Source organism: Pyrgilauda ruficollis, unplaced genomic scaffold, assembly GCF_017590135.1.
Source record: "Pyrgilauda ruficollis isolate IOZ18807 unplaced genomic scaffold, ASM1759013v1 scaffold2, whole genome shotgun sequence".
Classification (NCBI taxonomy): Eukaryota; Metazoa; Chordata; class Aves; order Passeriformes; family Passeridae; genus Pyrgilauda; species Pyrgilauda ruficollis.
In genome coordinates this window covers 12,936,251-12,955,535 of record NW_024519206.1, presented here as the reverse complement: position 1 = coordinate 12,955,535, position 19,285 = coordinate 12,936,251, and the positions used below count along the sequence as shown (strand labels likewise).

At 39.7% G+C, this 19,285-nt stretch overlaps 1 protein-coding gene across 5 annotated transcripts in view; it reads right to left on the bottom strand.

Annotated features, from left to right (window-relative positions):
* CREB5 (cAMP responsive element binding protein 5) overlaps positions 1 to 19,285 on the bottom strand; it is a 257,284-nt gene that overhangs the window by 166,761 nt on the left and 71,238 nt on the right. For all 5 annotated transcript variants that reach the window (XR_005955006.1, XM_041466238.1, XM_041466235.1 and 2 more), the window contains one exon: positions 7,977 to 8,149. Coding sequence is in view for 4 of the 5 variants with exons in the window: in XM_041466238.1 (XP_041322172.1) it covers positions 7,977 to 8,149 (173 nt within the window). In the remaining variant the exon portion in view is untranslated. The remainder of the gene's footprint in view (positions 1 to 7,976; positions 8,150 to 19,285) is intronic.

The window sequence follows — 19,285 nt, the reverse complement described above, 5'->3', positions numbered from 1 at the left end:
TGCTACTTTGAGCCCTTACATTTACAGCACCAGTGAGCCTGGATCTTATAGTTAAAGAACTAGATAAAAGTAACATAATATTCAGAATTCCCCAGGAAGTACATTCAATTCTCTTAATACTGTCAAATAAGCTGGGGATTTGGATTTCACCCATTTTGAGAATTGTTCACTGCAAACATTTTATTACCTCACCAAGTTTTATGGACCCTATCAGAACAGCTGTGATTCACTTCACTTGCAGCAGAGGAAGCTGGTAATAGCTCAAAGATTGCCCCCTTCATTTCATAAACCAATTAGGACCTGGATCCTACGACTGGAGTAACACAACCCCTTCTTTTACTGGCAAAATTCCACTTCATTTATGTGAGCTCAGAATAAACGTCTCTGTTCGCAGAACACAGATGCTCATAGCAGAAAATGTTTCTAAAACACACTCTCTAATTTGTTCGTTCTTCCAAGGAACACTTTTCCTGCACTCTCAATCTACCTGCAGGTTCTGTCTAGCCATCAGTTCCTTGCTCAACTCAGCAATTTTTTACTAAACATAGCTAAGAGAATTTAAATTTATGGTTTACCACGTGGAACTTTGTTAGAGGGTCTCCAAAATGACCGATTTATTTAAATTACTTTTTTTTAAATTTTAAATCTAGTATAATTTCATTTTTGTAAAGAACTAATTTTGGTAATGTTGTCATCTTAGATTTACCCATGCCTTTGATTCAAATTGTTGGTGTTTTGGGTTTTTTGTTTTGACTTTTGGTTGCTTTTTTTTTTTCAAATGCGTATTTGGCCTGACCATACGTATAAATAGAACCATATATATGCCTTAAATGGAACTATACTGTACCATTGATTTGAAAACTCATCAATTCGTAAAGAGGCCTACTTTTACAGGTGGTAAAATAGGATCCATACACTTTACACAAAGTCTGTAATTCCTGTGTTTTCCCTCAGGCACTTTCCTCTGAACTATTGTAATTGGTTTGCAGCCAGGTACCAGCATAGAAAAAAAAAAAGAAAAAGAAAAAAAAACAACCCAAAGTGTTAACACTTTATTAACTTATAGTGTGTTTTTTATTCCTTTGGAAGTGTTCAAAAAAGACACTGGCAAGACAAATCATGTAAAATCAAGGCATTCTCTCTTAAGGACATCAGTGCCAATTCCTTTATTGAAACAGATACAGTCATAACTTCTTAGTGGGCAACTAATCTTTATCAGAATTCTTTGCACATAAAGGTCTTCATTTTTTACTCATTACAGCCATTGTGCCACCCCCAGCAAGCCTTTAAGCCCTTCTCTGAACTAACATGGTGTAAGGCAGCACCCCAAAGCTTGCTGCTTCTCTGGAACCTGCAAATTAGTTGCTTAAATGAAAATAAATTTTTAAAAAAGCCTTACACCAAACAAAGTCTGTATTGTTTGAGTTAGTGTTTTACTGCGGCTTAGTTACCTGTCAAACAGGCTGACACTTGGATAAAACACACACTGGAATCATGCATCAGGGCGTGTTAAGAACAAACCTGTGATGAAGAGCAGAGCTATGAGATTCGGCTGTGCAGAGCCCTAATGATCTTTTCCTGGTCTAGGGAAAGCTTGATTTGTCATATCAAACCCACTGTAATTCTGAGATCCTCTTCCATCCAAAAATGATTTTACATCTGTTTTAGTTCAAAGAGTCACATAAATCAGAAGCTCTGCCCATAAATTTTGATGACACCTTTAAAGAAGATTTATACAGTGTGTATTATATATATACGGGAGGTATGTAAGAGATACCAGCCACTAAAATTAAGGAATCAATGCTAGATTCTCCAAGTTCTATATATCATATTTAAGTTCTATTTATGACTTTCTCTGATGTGAGAGCCAACCAATGCATATGAAAGCTCAGTATTTCTGTTCAGATAAAATTATGGGTGCAGTACATATTCTAACCTTGTTTTCCTATAGTTCTTGGGTGGGACAAGATTTTCAGGACAAAAACATCATGATCCATTTCTTAGAAATCACTTGCATAAGAACTGGCTTGGGCATATTTTCACTGCCTATCTCAAACAACCATCAGGAGAGGGAGAGGGCTGGTTTCTTCTCGTAACACGAAACAACAATCCTAGTCAGAGCTAGTGGGCAGCAAGTCCCTTACACTTTTTGGTTTACAATATCCCTTACACTTTTTGGTTTTGGTGTTCTTGCTGTCAGAAAGCACCATTTCTAACAAACTTAAAGTAGAAAGTATGAAGTGTAAAACACTGTGTTCATTAGGCTATTTATTCATCAAGGCTATTTATTACATGGCTAATGATCCTCCTTTCAGTCCCCCAAAAGTCACCTTGATATATGTCAGTATTTTCCAGCCCCTTCCTAGACCTTACTGCAAGGAAGAGTTTTTGGGAAGGCAGAGGAGTCTATTATTGGGGATAGAAGAGCGGTGTTGTGAACAACCACCTGTTTGTGCTGTGCCTGCCACACAGACTGGCACTGTTTGCTTTTTCTCTTCCTGACTCAGCAGTATGGGGAAAAATTGAGTCAGCAACTCCTGAACATACAACAGCAGAGGATGCTGGAGAGCAGACAGAGCTTCTAAATATCACAGACAGAGCAGCATGGTTCGGCCTGCAGGCCAATGTGTGGACCTGGGCAGCAGCTTGCTAAAAGGGATGAACAGTTTGAGAGGGTCCAGCTCATTTTCTCCCTCATCACCCTCTCTATTAAGCTAAGCTATGAGACAACTTGTTCCTGAGAATGGGTCACTTGTAATAATTTCCTAAGTAATTCACCTCAGCTTCCCACAGACTTGTGGCTGCTGCTCACATGTGGCTTGAAAGGGATTCCATATCAAGGTTGGCCAAGGTCAGTGTGGTAGAAGAGACTACAGAAAACATGTCTTAGCATAAAGAGAGAAAAAAGAAGCAGGACCATTAAACAGGAATTAAAGCCCAACTTTTACTACAAAGACAGTGAAAAAAAAAAATTTGGACGGAATGACAATGTCAGATGCGCTCTCTTCGCTTTTCCTCCCCTTCCAGTAATCTCACTGCCGTTCTTACATGCTGCACAGTCAAGGCTATGGAATGGACTTGATCAAGCCACTGAGTGGTCATTTGATGCTTCATCTCTCACTGCACTTTTCTTCTCATCTCACAACATACTGTGGTACTTCAGTTTGAATACATGAGTTGGAACAGAGGCTTTTATCACAGATTTCCTGGAAAAAGAACTAGTCTTTGAATTTCATAAAAGCGCATCATTCCATGGCCTCTTTGATGCCACACACTCCACCAACTTACTAAGACTTTAAAGAGACAATTTTTCTTGGATGTACAAAGACCCTTCTCAGTCACCCACCTATTCCAAGTGCCTTCCAGAGCTAGCTGCATTATGGAAGGGTTTCTGCCTGTGATTGTCTCTTACAGGAGTCTTTTCTGTTTCCTTGAGCTATAAATGATGATAGCAGGATACTCTGAAAACTCAACCAGCAGTTGCAAGTCTCAGATTTTGCTATGGTGAAACTCCTTTGCTTGCCACAGAGACAATCTGTCCTTCTGCCATCTGAAACCCTCCAGTTGAGACTAAGAAGTTTTTTTTTCATTTTCCAAACGGTCAAGGTCACCAAAACTTTGTTAGTCCCACTACATGCATGGAGTAGTCAATTTTTTGACTATTCCACTTCCCATGCCCTTTTGTTTGAAAAGTCTTCAAACCCCTGAAGAGATGATAAACTGGAACCAGAGAGACACACGTGGCACCATGAGAGGAAAGAGAGAGGAACAGTAAGGCAATGCATAGGTGTTAAATGAATGCTGCATGTGGGAACTGAAAGGCTGTTCTCCCATTGGTACCATGATTCTTCAGAACATCAAGGCACCAGAAGCATCTTCCAAGCTCCTTTTGTTGCTTTCTCCTACCTGCTTGCATTTCACCAAATGTGGTAGCAATTTTTCCCGTTTGATGCTGTGCCAGAAGACCATCTTATCTCGATTAAAGTGCTCTACAACACTTGAAAAACAGATAATCTACATCACATGGTTAGTGTTCTATGTCCACTTTGGAGCCTGAGTTCACTGAAACTGGACTCACTCTCCCTCTCCATTTACTACAAGGTTAACCACTTGCTGCATCTGTGACAATCCTCCATCCTCCCATGTTCTTTATCAGCTGCAGAGCTGTATCAGTGATTTTCAATCTGGAAAAAATACTATTTATGTCCACTACTAGCTTGAAAAACTAGCTTGAAAGCAAGTTACCTTCTCCATGAATGCTGTCAGGTTGCAGCTACCTACAGTAATTGATAGCCTGAAAAACACATCTTTCCTAGCAAAAGATGTACCCAGATAGAGCAACCACTGTGCTGTGTTGTCACCAATTTGTCTGCCCAGAACTCCCTCACACTGCTGTATATTCAGTCACAGAAAAAAAATGGAGTTATTTTAAAAAGAAGACAAGCACTGCTATTGTACAGCCTAGTTCAGAGTCCCATATCTTGAGCTGATTCAGCTTATCTGCTTTTCTATACCTTTGACAAATGCATGTCTTATATCATTTTTTTTCTTGCCTTCCTCCATGTGCCATACTGCTTTTGCTCCATGTATCTTATCTAGAAATGATGTGCTATTAATCAGCCAAAGACACCCTTCACTGCTAAGTGTTCCTCAACTGATTTTTCATCAGCACAAGTAGTTACTAGTTCCAGCATTCCTCCCACATGCTGAAGGCTTGGTGGGGAGGGAGGAGGGATGGCAAGGAGGTTAGAGACTGCCTCACCACATAAATACTATCAGGGACCTTTATACCAACCTGCCAGCTTGCTGTAATGCTAATGTTACTGTTTGTTCTCAACAAAAGGAACGTGGTGGGAGGAAAGTGGGGCTGCACCCTGTCTTATTTTTTAAGTTAATAACCTTCATGCTCTTCCTTTTATCTGATTAATCTGGCTGAGTGCCTGTTCAGTAGTAGCTGAAGCTTAATACCTAAAACGTTGTGTGGATATACATTGTGCCAGTAAGGCTTGCCCAACAATGAACATTCTGTCATGTTTTCCCATGCCTTGTGTCAATATCTCATTTTATGTGCAAGCCCCCAGAGCAGGGGATAGGAAAAAAGAGAGGCATGGAGGGAGGGAGGCAGAAGGTTAGAAGGAGAGGGAGAAGAAAGAGAACGAGAAACGAAAGTAAGGAAAAATTACATCCCTTGGGAACATCAGCTGCTACAAACTCGCCCACTCCTCACCATGAAACGAGCTGTGTGCGGGCACAGGTGGGTCCCATTCTCAGTTACTAGAGCACAGCCTACAAACAGGGGCTAAATGAAGACTTTCATTGCTGTTCCCTGTTTTCATTGGAGCAAGGCCATCATAAACATTTGCAGGTGGCTTGGCCATAGTCTGACACTAAAATATTTGTGGTTGTGATAAAAATCAGAATATTGCTACAAGATGGTTCTATATAACCTTCAGGGCTTGATCCTGCTCTTACAGAATTCAGTGAGAGTTTTACCCAGTTTCTCTCTGCTGGTTTTATTGCTCATTAAAAGGCATTTTCCCTGGCACAATTCTTCATGGTAAAGACTCATCTACCCTTTGGGGCAAATTCAAATTATTTCTAAAAAAGGGAAACTCAAGCAAAACCTACTGATTTGAGGACCTCAAAATTTGGGCTTGTTAAATAGCTAAACAAACTCAACTTTCCAAGGCTAAATCAAAATGATCAAACTTCAAAGACCTCAAATATTTTCTGAATTCATCTGGATTTTTTTTCAGTTGTTTAATACTAGAACCATTGTCCAATTTGTATTTCTCATGAATGAGTCGTGGATATAATTCTTAGCACATTTAGAAGGATAAGATGAAGATAAATGGAAATGACAAGATATGTTCTCTGAATAAGTAAAACAGACACCACAGGAAAAAGACTGAAGGAAAAGAAGACAAACAAGGATGGTCGACACTTTGGCAAGTAGAGGAAGTTGAAAATACAGCAATTATCTCCTAGGACACACCATGAACAAAAAACAAAACCTCCTAGGAAGAGGGAAGAATGGGGAACAGAGTATGCTGGAGGTCACACCGTAAGTCTCATTCACACACCAACTCACACAGAGACTAAAATGCTGACAATTACCTCCCAAGAAAGCAGCTTTAGACTCAGACTTAGGAAACATTTGTGTGATTCAGTCACAGGGAAGAATTAAGATATGTCATGACAAAGTTTCCCAAGTGAGACACACCAATGACTAGGAAAAGGCCTTTTTATCCTCAACCCCACCAACTTTGGAGATTCTAATCACCATGGCCCTGAACCAACACAAACCTAAAACCTGACTGACAGGGTCTTGCAAAACCACATGCAGTTTTTTGCTCATTATATAGAAACAATTGTTTGGAAGCCAAATACAGTCTTACATAAAACACCTCACCACTGAGTGTTAAAAGTTGTTTGGGATTTTTTTATGCTTTTAATTAGGATCATAATTACCACTAGACCTATTAAGTCACAATTTGAACAGGAGCTTAGTCATCCTTAACGCAAATAATGGCATTAGTTAATGTTTTTCTTTCTAAAACTGAAAAAGAAACTGTTTCTTCCTCCCTCCCTCTCACCCAGCCCCCTCTCTTTGAACAGAATGGGACATATATAAAACAACTCTGCTGGATTCACAGGTAAATGGTATTGCATGTGGAATCTCAGCAAACACTGTGTTTTGACAAGATGTAATATACACAGAGGGCACATCTATCAAATTGCTTTATGTGACCCATCCTACCAGATTTATATATTAAGATCCAAATCCTGAAATAGCAGTAAAAAGGAAAATAGAGGAGTTTGGCCAAGAGTACAAAACTAGGGCAGCAGATGGAATCTGTGTTCTGTGCATGGCTGGGCAGCCCAGAGCTCAGTGCCATGGGCCATGCCAGCTACCATGGGAGATACAGAGCCTGTGACCTACACCAAGAATCTTGAAAGAGAACTCAAGCATAGCTAGAATTTCAGTTTTCAAAGCCAGGATTTCACTTTACGGTTTTACTTTGAAAAGACTGAAAGCTGATCATCAATTATTTAGATAATGATGGGGGACAGTGAATGCTTTTGCATACATCACTTAATTGATGTGACCAAATTACAAATGACAGATAATGAATCTATACTGCTGCTTCTTTCTTGGTCCACTAATAAATCTTTTCATCCATACATTTTCATGTATAACCCCACCCCCGAATTCTCAGAGCTGGGTGATGAAAAACTGTACCTTCAAGCCATTGGGGTAGTTTCTGTACAATTAAAACAAGTTATTGTGACTTACGAGGATCTCATACTTGCTGGAAGTAACCAGGTGTAAACATATACTAAACATGGGTAGTTTTGTTCATACAGTTCTCCAGACATTAGCACTCAATTGGCATTCAAGCCAATACAATAAGCATCCATACTGTCAATTTATGGTAATAAATATGGATCCATCATTACAAATTGAGCAGCTATCCGCACTGTACCAAACTCTATTTACCTTGATGATCTTTTTGTCTTCCAGCATTCCTCATTCAAACACAGGACACAGGAAATAGCTCAATCCCATAGAAAATCCAGAATTGCCATTGAAGGAAGTTAAAGATCAGCTTCACAAAAACACTGTTTTTCTTCCCAGAGCAGTTATAGAAAAAATATACACTATGATCATAAGAAAATTTTTTAAAAAACTGGATGCAGAAAGTCGGACTTTCCAGTAAGTACAGCATTCTGTCCTCCAGTGTGCCATATCTGGAGTAACCTGGACATTCCCCACAGCCTGCAACCTGTGCTGCAGGGGTCCTTGCTCATTCTGGCAGGTCAAGTGCAACCTTTGTAACCTCAAAAACCTCTAGAACAACATCTGGGCCTGCATGCATCTGGACCTTAAGAAGCATGAGGACATGAGGACAACATCTGGTCCTACAGGCAGGAGCCAGAGAACCAGAGAAGTGAGAAAATGGAAATGGACTCACCCAATCTGCCGATTTGTGGAAGGTGCTTGTGTAATGACAGAACTGGACTGTGGAGACGGCATGGCTTGTTGAATCACAACGCTGGTGTCGTGGTTTGGCATCCTTGTGTTTGTCAGCTGGTGGGATCCAGGTCCTGCCATTGCTCCTCCAACTGTGTTATGCATGGAGATATTCTGTGAGAAGAAGGGAAATGGGAGATGGTGGAAGAAAATAAAAATAAATAAATAAATGTCTTATCTTGGTTTTCTGTTCTACGGGAATTCTACTAGGAATCTGAAAGTATCAACAACATGAAAAGTTACTGGCTCCTGGTAAATCCCAAGTCAATAGATCTTGTTATAACCAACAACAATAAAGAAATGGAAAATAAATATTTATTTTCATAGGTGGAAAAATACCCACAGCTTGGGTAAAAATACCCACAGGTTGACTAATCACTCTTCTGGGATTCTTTTGATATATAATGGGGATATTTAGCACATATTTCTCCTAACTGAACATGATATGAGCACATGACACCTTGATTTACTGCATTGGCTGTTTACTGTGTACTGCCTCTGCTTAGACTGACACGCAAATCAAGTTTTACAGCCCCAAACTAACAAACAGTACATGGCACATCATGAAACAGCCATTTCTATTGGCCTCCATAGATTTTGTAGAGGAAAAATATCCCAGAGGCTTAGAACAACACTATTTCACCACATATAACCTTTGCTTCAGGTAACTCAGAGCTCTTAAAAAGTTCTTAAAAACAAAAAAAATACCCAGAAGTTCACAGATAACTCATGTCTGCTGAGCAAACAACCAGCAAGAGACCAGGACACTGCTAAGGAAGGAGCCATGGAATAGGACTTCTCTCCTGTTATGCCTGTACACACAACACACGCTGCTGCTAAACCGCAGGGTTTGACTTGGCCTGCATTTAAAAACAAACAAAGCTCTCAAGCCAGAGATAAGCCACAATGTATACATATGAAAAATACAGTAACCTTGAGAGCATTATTTTTCCTATCAGGCATCAACGTGTGAATTGTTAGCAGCAAGAGGAAAAGAAACTTTCCATTGTCACCTCATGCTAGGCTGAGAAAAACAGGGACAAAAAAACCCTTATACACACACTGCCACTAAGACTCACACAAAGCACCTTCCTAACCACTGCAATACTCAGAATTAAAAAACAAAGTTCTATTTCATTCAAAATTCAAATTTATGAGTCCATTTGTCTAGGAAACATATGCAACCGCTGCAAAATATTGGTAGACAAAGCTGGTGGGAAAGGAAACTGGGAGCTCTGATCAAATGTGGAAAACAGAAGAAGCACACATGTTGAATCCTAGACCTAAAGAAAGATTGTATTATGAGCCAAATAAAGATCTACCCCCCATGGAAAAAGAGAGCAAAAAATTAGAGGAACCCAACTGAAGGCATTAGCTGTTATCCCCTTATCTCCCAATTTTATCTATTTCATGTGATTTCCCAAAATAGTGTGGACACAGGGATCTCTGTTTGTTTTACAGGAGTTGTTCCAGTCTTCATTAACACATAAAGAGGCAGAGGTGCTGCCTACAGTTGAATGGTTACACCACCTCACCTTGAGTGAAGAGGACCCAGCTGTGAGTTCCTTTTACAGTAAATAATTTACACATTATTAATCAGGTCTAGAAGCTCCTTATTCACTAAGTATTCTCTCAAGGAGCATTGCAATTCCTCTTAAGAAATTGCAAGAGGAAGCCAGACCAAGGACCTAAACTGTTATATTTCATAGCACAGAAGAATGTCATGACCATAAGGCAATAACCTTAGATATCTGAAAACTTCTCCTAAAGAAGTTCTCCCTCACCTACCACATTCCTATTCAAATGTCACTTCTTCAACACATTACTGGTTTCTGATGAAAAGCCTGTTCAGTTTAAAAAAAAATATACATACAGCCAAATCTAGCTCAGGATTCAAACCTGGTTTTTTGATCATGGCCAGATTTTGCAAAAACAGATTTAATATCTATCCATGTACAGTCAATATTTTAACACTATCATTTCCTAAAGTGATTTCTAAAGGAACCATGTATGGTGCCATGAGTCTGCAAGGCCTGGAAATGGACAGGATGGAAATCTATCACAAACCTTAGACAAGTGGTACCCTAGCACTTGCCCAGAGTTTTACTGGACTTTGTTGTACCATGGCAGGGCAGGACTCAAAGATTTAATATGAGATTCCTGTGCACCTAAATTAGGTATTTCCTTTCTCTTTTCCTTCTTTTTCAATTTTCTCCTGTAATTACAGAGCTCTCTAAGGTACAAACAGATGAATTATGATGGATATGGAAAATTTTGTTTGCCAATAAGACATTGTAGTTATCTTAAATGCATAAACTTCCAACAATGTTTCAAAATTTCATCAATTTCCAGTAAGCTACATCTTTTCAAAAAGTAGGTTGAGTATGTGATGCATGGAAAGTAAAAGCAGACTGAAAGCCTGTCAAAGCTTTCAGATGTTCATTCTTCTCAGTAATGCAAGCACTGCTGTTGGGTAAGCGTATACCACGCTGCCAAGTGAAAGCCTAAGGTTTCCCAACAAAATGTCAAACTCAGCATGACTCTAACATTCATAAGAAAAGGATTTGGCAATCTCAGCATAATTTACATCAGTGAGATGCTTGTGAATCTACAGAGAAGTTCAAGGAAGTTTGTACTTTAAGGACAATACGTATGCTCCGAAAGGCGGCAGGAAGGTACTGCGCAGTAGACCCGACACTAAGCCTAGCTGGTCTCGCTGTATGCACCATGACGTGCAGAATGACTCTGTACCACCAGCACAGCGAGACTGGGCTCATTGCACGTGTGATGCAGCCAGTCTTCAGACCTCCCAAATTGGTTCCACTGTTTTGAGCTCTGCATCTGGTTCTGAATGGGATGGGATGGGATATTAACAAGCTCCTTGCAGACTCGACTTTGGGCCCTTACAGAAAGAGGAAAAAAATTCAGCAACACTGACTGAAACTGAGGCCTCCATTTCATATACTGAATTGTTGTTTGGTTAAGTTGCTTCCAGCTCTTCTTTTAAGGAATTCTTCATGTTCTACCAGGCATCCATGAATAACCTTTCCTTTGACTCCCCTTATCATTATGCTCCAGCTCTTAAGCCCATGGTAAAGATTATTTGATACTAGGTGTGGAGCTCCCAGCATTCCAGCTCAGAGAAGTCTACATGAGCAATGACACAGACTGAGCTCTCCCTCTGCTTTTAACATTCCCAAGACCCATCCATACTCTGAGAGAGTATGACACCCACACACACACTTGGAGTTTTCTCAGGTATATTCTCTACTGTGCTTGAGCATTAGAAGAGGGCATATGAGCTTATAATTATTATCTATTTTATTAAACTGAACCTAAGTGTTCACACAGGGAGCAGGCCACCCATATGTCAGGAGCTGCAGAGACACAAAAGACATGCTCTTAAGATTAATTTTGTGAATCTTCATTAAGATCCAATATATGAAGAGGAATTTATGTCCTTTAGGACTAAGTTTCATGCTCACTAAATTTTCCAGTCACTCCCAAAGAAGCAGATAGTAGGATTATAACACTGAAGAGCTTTTATAGAAATGCCCCTCACCCATGTGTTCATGCAGTACTCTCCATCAGTATTTAACATTCAAACAAATAAACCCAAAAGCAACAAACCATATCCACAATCCGCTTTTAAATCAACGTGTTCATTCTCAACCTTTCCAGATGCAAGAGGAAAGCATACAGATCATCATCATATTAACTCCTCCCCAGTTACACTTCATGGCCCATTTTAGCATCAGACTTTGAAGAAAACATTTGAGCATTTTTCTCCCACGTGCAACCATTTAAGTTTGGATAGACAACACACTTATTTTTTCTAAAGGCTAAAAACTTATTGAAGTCATGCTTCCATGTTCTGGTGGAGAGGATTACACATCACTCCACAAGAACACACACCCTGTTGGCAGAGAAATGACAGCTACACAAACACAAGCAAAATACACCCAGACAGTCACCAATTCCCCTAAACCCTGGTTCTTCCAGAGAAACACTCACCCATTTCACACAGCACCACCTCACATCAACCACCACCTACTGAACTCAAAGGATGAAGACAACTGATCCATCCTTCACGATCTACCGTAACATCCTGAGTTTCAGAGTTTGTTTGTGGTTTTAAACTATAAGATCTAGTTTCTGAACCAAAGCCTGTTTTTATTTTCCTACTCTTATTTTTTAACTGTGAGGCTTACGAAGAATTGCAAACACCAGTTTTACATGAACTGCAGACTATTCTGGATTGTTCTGTGTAAGCTTTTAGATTAATAGGGCTGTAACCTACAACCTTTATGTACAATTGTACATAAAGCTGTGTTGCAAACTATTATATAAATTCTCAAGTCAGAAGGTATTTTTCATTAAAAACTGAAATAAAATTGCAGTTAATTTAAACACAAACAAAACCACTTTTTGCACACATTCTTTTTATGCAAAATATCATGTATCCATATTTTCCTGCACAGTAACTTAAAATATTTTCACATAGTTCAAGAAAAAGACATCAACTTAAAAAAAAATAGAGAGAGAAATCAAATATACAACAGTACTTTAGAATTTATACAGCCTGTCCTCTCAATGAATATACTTCAACAAGAAAAAAATATTCTAAGACAATACACATTTAAATGGCAGCTTCATGGGCACTTTTTAGAAGTGCACAGCCGTATCTTGCCTGATTACTGAGACCCTAACCATAATATATAAAAGACACATGAGTGGAAGCCTCCAGTGACACACTCACTCCCTGCACATACTGCTTACACAGCCTAAGAACCTGCTGGTTTAAAAACATTGTTGTAAAGAAAATGATGCTTTAAATGTGGCAAATAAAGGCAAGCTTCAAAATTATTTTAATCATATATAATCTCCATCAAAATTACCGAGCCTCTATGAATTCTCTCTTGACAGAAGAAAAAGAAAATCTCAAAACAAAAGTTAGCAAGTCTCCCCAGAAACAGCACCAATTCATTTATTTTCTCTTGATTCAGATCGGAGTGGAAGGAAAACACCCTCACACCAGACCATCACAACTATTTCATCTGTAACTGGCATGCAAAATCTAAACTCTTATAAGCACAGAACAAAGCTTGCTGCCCACTCAGGGCCAGTAAACACAGATGAGGAACTAGGGAAGAAACCAGAGATAAAAAATGAATTATGTTACTAATGCAATTGAAGGTTTACCGGAAAAAGAAAGTCTACAATCAAGATTTAAATTTTTTAAAAAAGTTCCATTATACAAGAGATGGGTGAGTGTAAATTTGGTGGAGACTGAAATGCAATACCTTTCCCCCTTTTTTTTAAACAGTAACATCTGTAGAGCTTTGAATGAGGAAAAGCACTAAACCAGAAAAAAAAGGACACAGAAAGAAACTGCTGGAAAATGCTGTGTAGTAACACTACGCATAAGGACAAGCACTATGAAGATCTTATTGAAGACTACTAAAATCCATTTAACTTCCCTACTTAGCAAGAGGTATGAAGTCACTGAGTGAGGCTGACACATAAAAATACAGAACTCATGCCAAAGGATCTATTCCTCAAAACATTTCAAAGAAAGGCAAATGCTCACTTAACAGCTACCTGATAAAAATGGCACATTACAAGAAACAGCAGGCATGATATACCCCAGAATGGGGAAAGATTCTTCCCTGCCCCCAAGGCCCCCATCCAAAGTCTCCCCCTAAACTGGACCCAGCCAGCTATCCACGCTGGAGACTGAAAGGCCAGGAGCACTATGGGTATATCTGACTTCTTGAACCCCAGGCACGGCTGCTCAGTCAAATGTTATCAACCTGATCTCCAAAGGGGTAAAAATGTAAAGAAAAATTAAACTCCTTACTCAAGAATGACAAGTAATGATAGGCAGATGGGGAAAGAAGGGAAACATTGCTCTCACTGAAATCATAAAGCTTTGAATCTGTACTTATCAGTCTCAGCCACTGGTTTCCAATTTTTTGGATCACAGACCTCTGTCAACCCTCTGAATTTCACACAGAGCACTCTGTGCTCTTATCATAAATTGTGTAATTAAGGCAAGATGGTCCCACAGACCAGATGCAGATGACTTACCACAGCTTTGCGACCACCAGCAGTTCACAGACCAGAGTTAAACTGCCACCCAAATACGGCACTGGAGCACCGTGACTAGAATTTATTGGCAAAAAAAGATAACATTTGCAAAGGTATCTATGAATTTCAGTTACTCTTGTCCTTTTTTCAAAATGTCTTCAGTTTATGGAGCCTTAGACAATTACTGTTAATTAATAGATTAGACTTGTGTACTGGGGCTGGCAGGAGCTTTGCAAAATTTTATCCTCAATATCTGTGTTGGAACATGCAGGGGAACTTCCTTGTTGTTTTAAGTTAGGAAGGATTATGTTTAAACATAGACATGCTGGCTGCTCCTCAAGAGGTACAAAACAACAAAAAATCATAAATAATCTTTTTATTCTGTTTTCTTTCAATAGCTGTTCATATGTTATCAGAAAGGCTTTCTGAGATACACTGAGTGATGCAAGCCTCATCTGCTAATCTCCAGCAAACTACACAGCATGCTAAGCAGCGTGGCACAGGACACAGGACAGACATATGAAGTGCTAAGCCAGGTATAAGCCATCTCAAGGCTCTAGCAGTCACCACTGTAACTCAGAGTCCAAAGGGCCCATTTAAGCACTACTAATCCTCTTAAGGCCGCTGCCTGAAGGGTGACAGCCCTGCACAAAATCTCTGTAATGCTGCTGGTGCTGCAGGCCAAGCTCTGGCTGCCCCCGCTGTGCCTCTGCCCCTCGGGCACCCAGGGAGCACTGTCACCTCCTCCGGTCCCTTCCTGGCACCTGCTGGGGCAAATGCCCATGAACTGCTTCCAGGGGCAAGAGGAGCCTCCATGCCTGTGCCCCACTTTGGCTGCTCTGATAGCTAATGCTCTGACTCCTCTGATACTGTGAACAAAATGCAGGATACTTAGAATTTTTGGTCTTTTATCTTAATTTTTTTGACATGATCTAATTACAGTCATTCAGTGGTGCCCTCTAATTATCAGTAGAAATGAATACTGAAAGATGACCCTTGTCTTCCACAATTCCCTCCCCTCTTCCCCCACTACCCTTCTTGTGCCCTTTACAGCAAGTCTGTCCAGACTACGCGTGTAACACATGAAGCCTTCTTTACATGCACAGTAAATTATATATGGTGTACACCAGAGGTACCCATGATAAACCATTCACTAGAGCAAAGGAAAAAAAAGTGATGTAAAGGAACATATTTTAAAGGGGAAGGAAACTTTGGAAGATTGGTTTCACCAGAGTTTGAAAGGAAATAGCTTCTCTATGGGAAAAGATGACATCAGATTGCATGCTTATGTCTTGAAGTTTCCTACAGATATTTCCCATTTCTCCTCAGGGTTGCTTGTTTCATGCACAATTACTTGTCCAATATAGCCACTAAAGCAACATAGCACAAAGAGCTTCTTCTGTTCAACTAAAGATCAGTAACACAAAGTGTGCAAAGCCCAGTTTGGGTCACTCAGGGTGTTTTGCACTGCTAACACCACATTAACTCCTGCTAATTGGGAGGCTAAAAAACAGGGGGAGCACAACTGACTGCCTGGCTCTACCCAGTTCTCTCATTCTTTATGCAAAAGCCATAAACTGACTATTTCATTTCTTCTAAGTTGCCTATTGTGACATTTATAAACAGGAACCTGGCAGCATGTCAATGGTGCAAACTGATTTCCTTTTCTAAATACAATTTTAAAAAGCAAATAAACAAGGTTATGCCTGCTAATGAAACATTATATGCCATGCTGGAGCTAGTTTTTCTCAAATGTATTCTCTAGAGCAGATGGAACACCAATAAACACAAAACAACAAACCCTTTTATAAAAAGCATGTTTATAAGAAAATACATTCTCCATAGAACTTTGTCTAAGGCAAAACTGGCTTATATCTGTAATGTTATCTCAGGGACAGAATTATGGTCTCATTAGATTGCTGTAAACAAGGGAGCTTGCCATGCATTTCAAATGGAGAAGTGCTGCTAAGAAACATGAAGAGAAGAAAAAAATTTGCCAGGATACTTACTAGGTGTAATTCCTAAAGGCCTTAGTTGAAATCAAGGCCTTATTGTGGTAAAACCTATATAGACACATTGAGGGACAACACTTGCCCACAAGCCTCAGAGTCCAGAGACAAAACAAGGAAAGAGGAAAGAAGAAAAAGAGAAAGTGATTTGTTCAGCCAAATATCAGGACTCGGTGCAAGGGCTCTTTTCTCCCAGTCCAGTGCCTTGTCTTTTACTTTGCACCATTTCCTTGCATCTAGTACTTATTTATGAATTGAGAAGACCAGAAAAGTTTAAATAAATAGATAAAAATTCAAAGAAACAGAATTCTAAGCTCTGCTTGAGTTTTTTCCAGCACTATCATTTAATTTCTGTAAATCAGACGGAGTGCACATTTCTGTAAATCAGACGGAGTGCACTCAAAGAACCTTCTCAAAGTAGGTGCGTGTCAACTTTTGGAGGACAAGCAATTAGACATCCAAAAGCAGCTGCCAGATCTGGAGGCCAGTCAGAGGGTAGTTGAAAACCTGGCTTTCCTTTCTTTATTGTAAGGAGTTTTGTTTTTATCCATCATGAAAAAGAAAGCTGGGAGGGGGAGGGCGGCACTCCTCCAGGAATTACTTTAAACAAGCCTTTGATACTGCTAACTGAAGGCACTAGCCTTTTCAACATTATGCAAACCATTTATAATCTGTTAATAGCAAATTCACAGAGACAGCACTTTGGCATCTAAATTTGTTGTATTTTATTTAAAGCTTCTTTGAAATTCTCATCATTGATTTCACTGGCATAAGTTATTGGCATCATGCATGAGTTACAGCCCTGGCTGTTGACTGCACTCAATGACCAGAACATTTTTTAGACAGAGCAGTTGGTAAAGAGAGCAAGGATGGTAGCAACCAAAACAGCCAGTGATTTTCCATTCAGGCAGTTTCAAGCAGAAAACCAGCAAATTAAACTTTTCTGCTAGGAAGTCAAGTGGAAATGCTGCTACCCTGGTAATAAAATGCATCTCCTAAATATTCTGTTACCACCAACCCACTGTGCCAGCTGTGTTGGGGCAGGCAGGCTAGTACTACATGGGCACTCAAACAAAAGGCTGGGAAAGGTCCAGGAGTGAAGGTCAATGGTGGTCTCAAAAAGACAAACCATTTGCAACATAACAAGAGATCATAGGTTTAACCAGTGAAGTGGGTTTTCAAGTGAGCTGGTAGGAAAATCATCTTGATCAGTGAAAATCATAAAAGGAACACTGAGATGTCAAGTCAGGATCAAGTTAATTCACCAGATCTCCTGGGAAGTAATCACAAATGCAATCATGCAGTTTTGCAGGATCCACAATCGCTTAAATTGATTTTAGATTGATGGTTTGAGAGAGGAGAGCTAGTTTAGTTTAGATCTTGAACTGAAAGAACTCAAATAAAATTAAGTACATAATTACTTTTTACTTTAGACAAAAATTAATAACCTTTGTAGCCATAAGAGTTAAAAAAGCTAAGGTTTAGAAAGGCAAACAAATTGTCTACTGAAGGCAAAAATGTTATGTACACTTCTAGTTAAAGGAAGTTCACTTCTACAGAGTACAGTAAGGGCTACTGACAAAGAGAGATTACAGGAAAGTGTCTCTGAATCCTCAAAGCTGGTAAGCAGTCTGGTTAAGGAGAAGCAGCCCTTGTGCACCTCTGCCTTGGTTTCAGCAAGTGACAGAAAGGCAGGGAAAAAAATAAGTAAGACTAGGAGAACAAACATGCTTGGAAGAAAGATGTGGTCCTTCTGCAAAAAACAGAGTTTCATCCACTGATGAAGGTGTGTGACTTGGTCTTAAACAAAGATGGAGATCTCTGGAAGAAGAACTATTGTTATAGGGAAAAAGAACAAGTAAGTAAGCTGGTATGGAGCTTGGACATACAACTTCCCAGGATGGAGACAGCAGAAAAGATCAGAAATATAATTCCTTGGACAGAACAAACATGTTTTGCAGGTCAGGTAGACCGGGAACTGCACAGCCATTCTTTTCCTTACCCTGGTACAGATTTACTGCATGATTTTGATCAAATGAGTCCAAATTCTTCTGCCTTACATGTAAAACAGGACAAAGACCTTCAACAGCTACACAGTGCTTGGAACTGACAAGAAGGAAATAGCTTTTAAAGAAAAAAACAGTGTACATGGGAAGGCAATGTAAGACAGCAGTGACAGAGCAGAAGAGGGGTTTTTTGTAAGAGAACTCCAGAGGACTTTAGAGTAGCATGCATTTCAAACCCACAAAAATTACAAGAAATCATAATCAAGATACTTTGACCAATGCAGAAAATAGTTATATGATGAATACAATTAGAAGAATTGTGAGACAAAAGAACAGTTATTTGGTAGCTGTAAACATGAGAGAAAGACATGTAAATGAGTAAAGGAGAATAATGACTACATAATCAAGTCCAAAAAGCCCAGACAGCATTGCAGGATCTATTCTTCAGAAAAGGGGAGCTCATCATCTGCAGAAAATTGTCTCCAATTAAAGGATTCCTGGCTGTACATCCAATATGGGCACTAAAAATTGTGAGCCATTTCAGAAGAGTCAGGCTAAAAATCTTACTGAGGTTATATAGTGGTGGTGGTGCTGATGAAGGGGGCGAATTCTCAGTTGTAAAAGCAGGATATGTTTGGTTCAGCTTCTTTTCTGAGCGGAGGAAATGGAGAAAAAAACAAAGAAGCTGCACTATATTTGATAATGCTACCAGACAATCATCCAGATGTACACGCTTCCAGTCACACTAATTAAATGTGGTGTGGAGCCATCCTGGGGAAATTACATACCATTCCTTTAGACTACTGCATGCTTCTGAAATGCCTTGATGAAGTTCTCACTGCATCTGAGGAGCCACGATGCTCCTTTGCCTAAGTAAAAAATGATTCATCCTCCTGTGTAATTGGTCTTCCTGGTGTGACCCAGCCAGATAGATAACTTCATTCAAGGAGGAAAAACATGATTCAGGCAGGAGTTTCAGCTAAGCCATGAATGAAACAGGGCAGGCAGACATCCCTGAGCAACAACCTAGCTGCACTTGGAGAACTGTTAATTCTGAGTGCTCTCCTCCACACAGCAGCTTTTGCCTAGAAACTGGCTGTCAGTGGGATGTTTACAACCTAAGCAATGTGATACCTGAAAGTTGA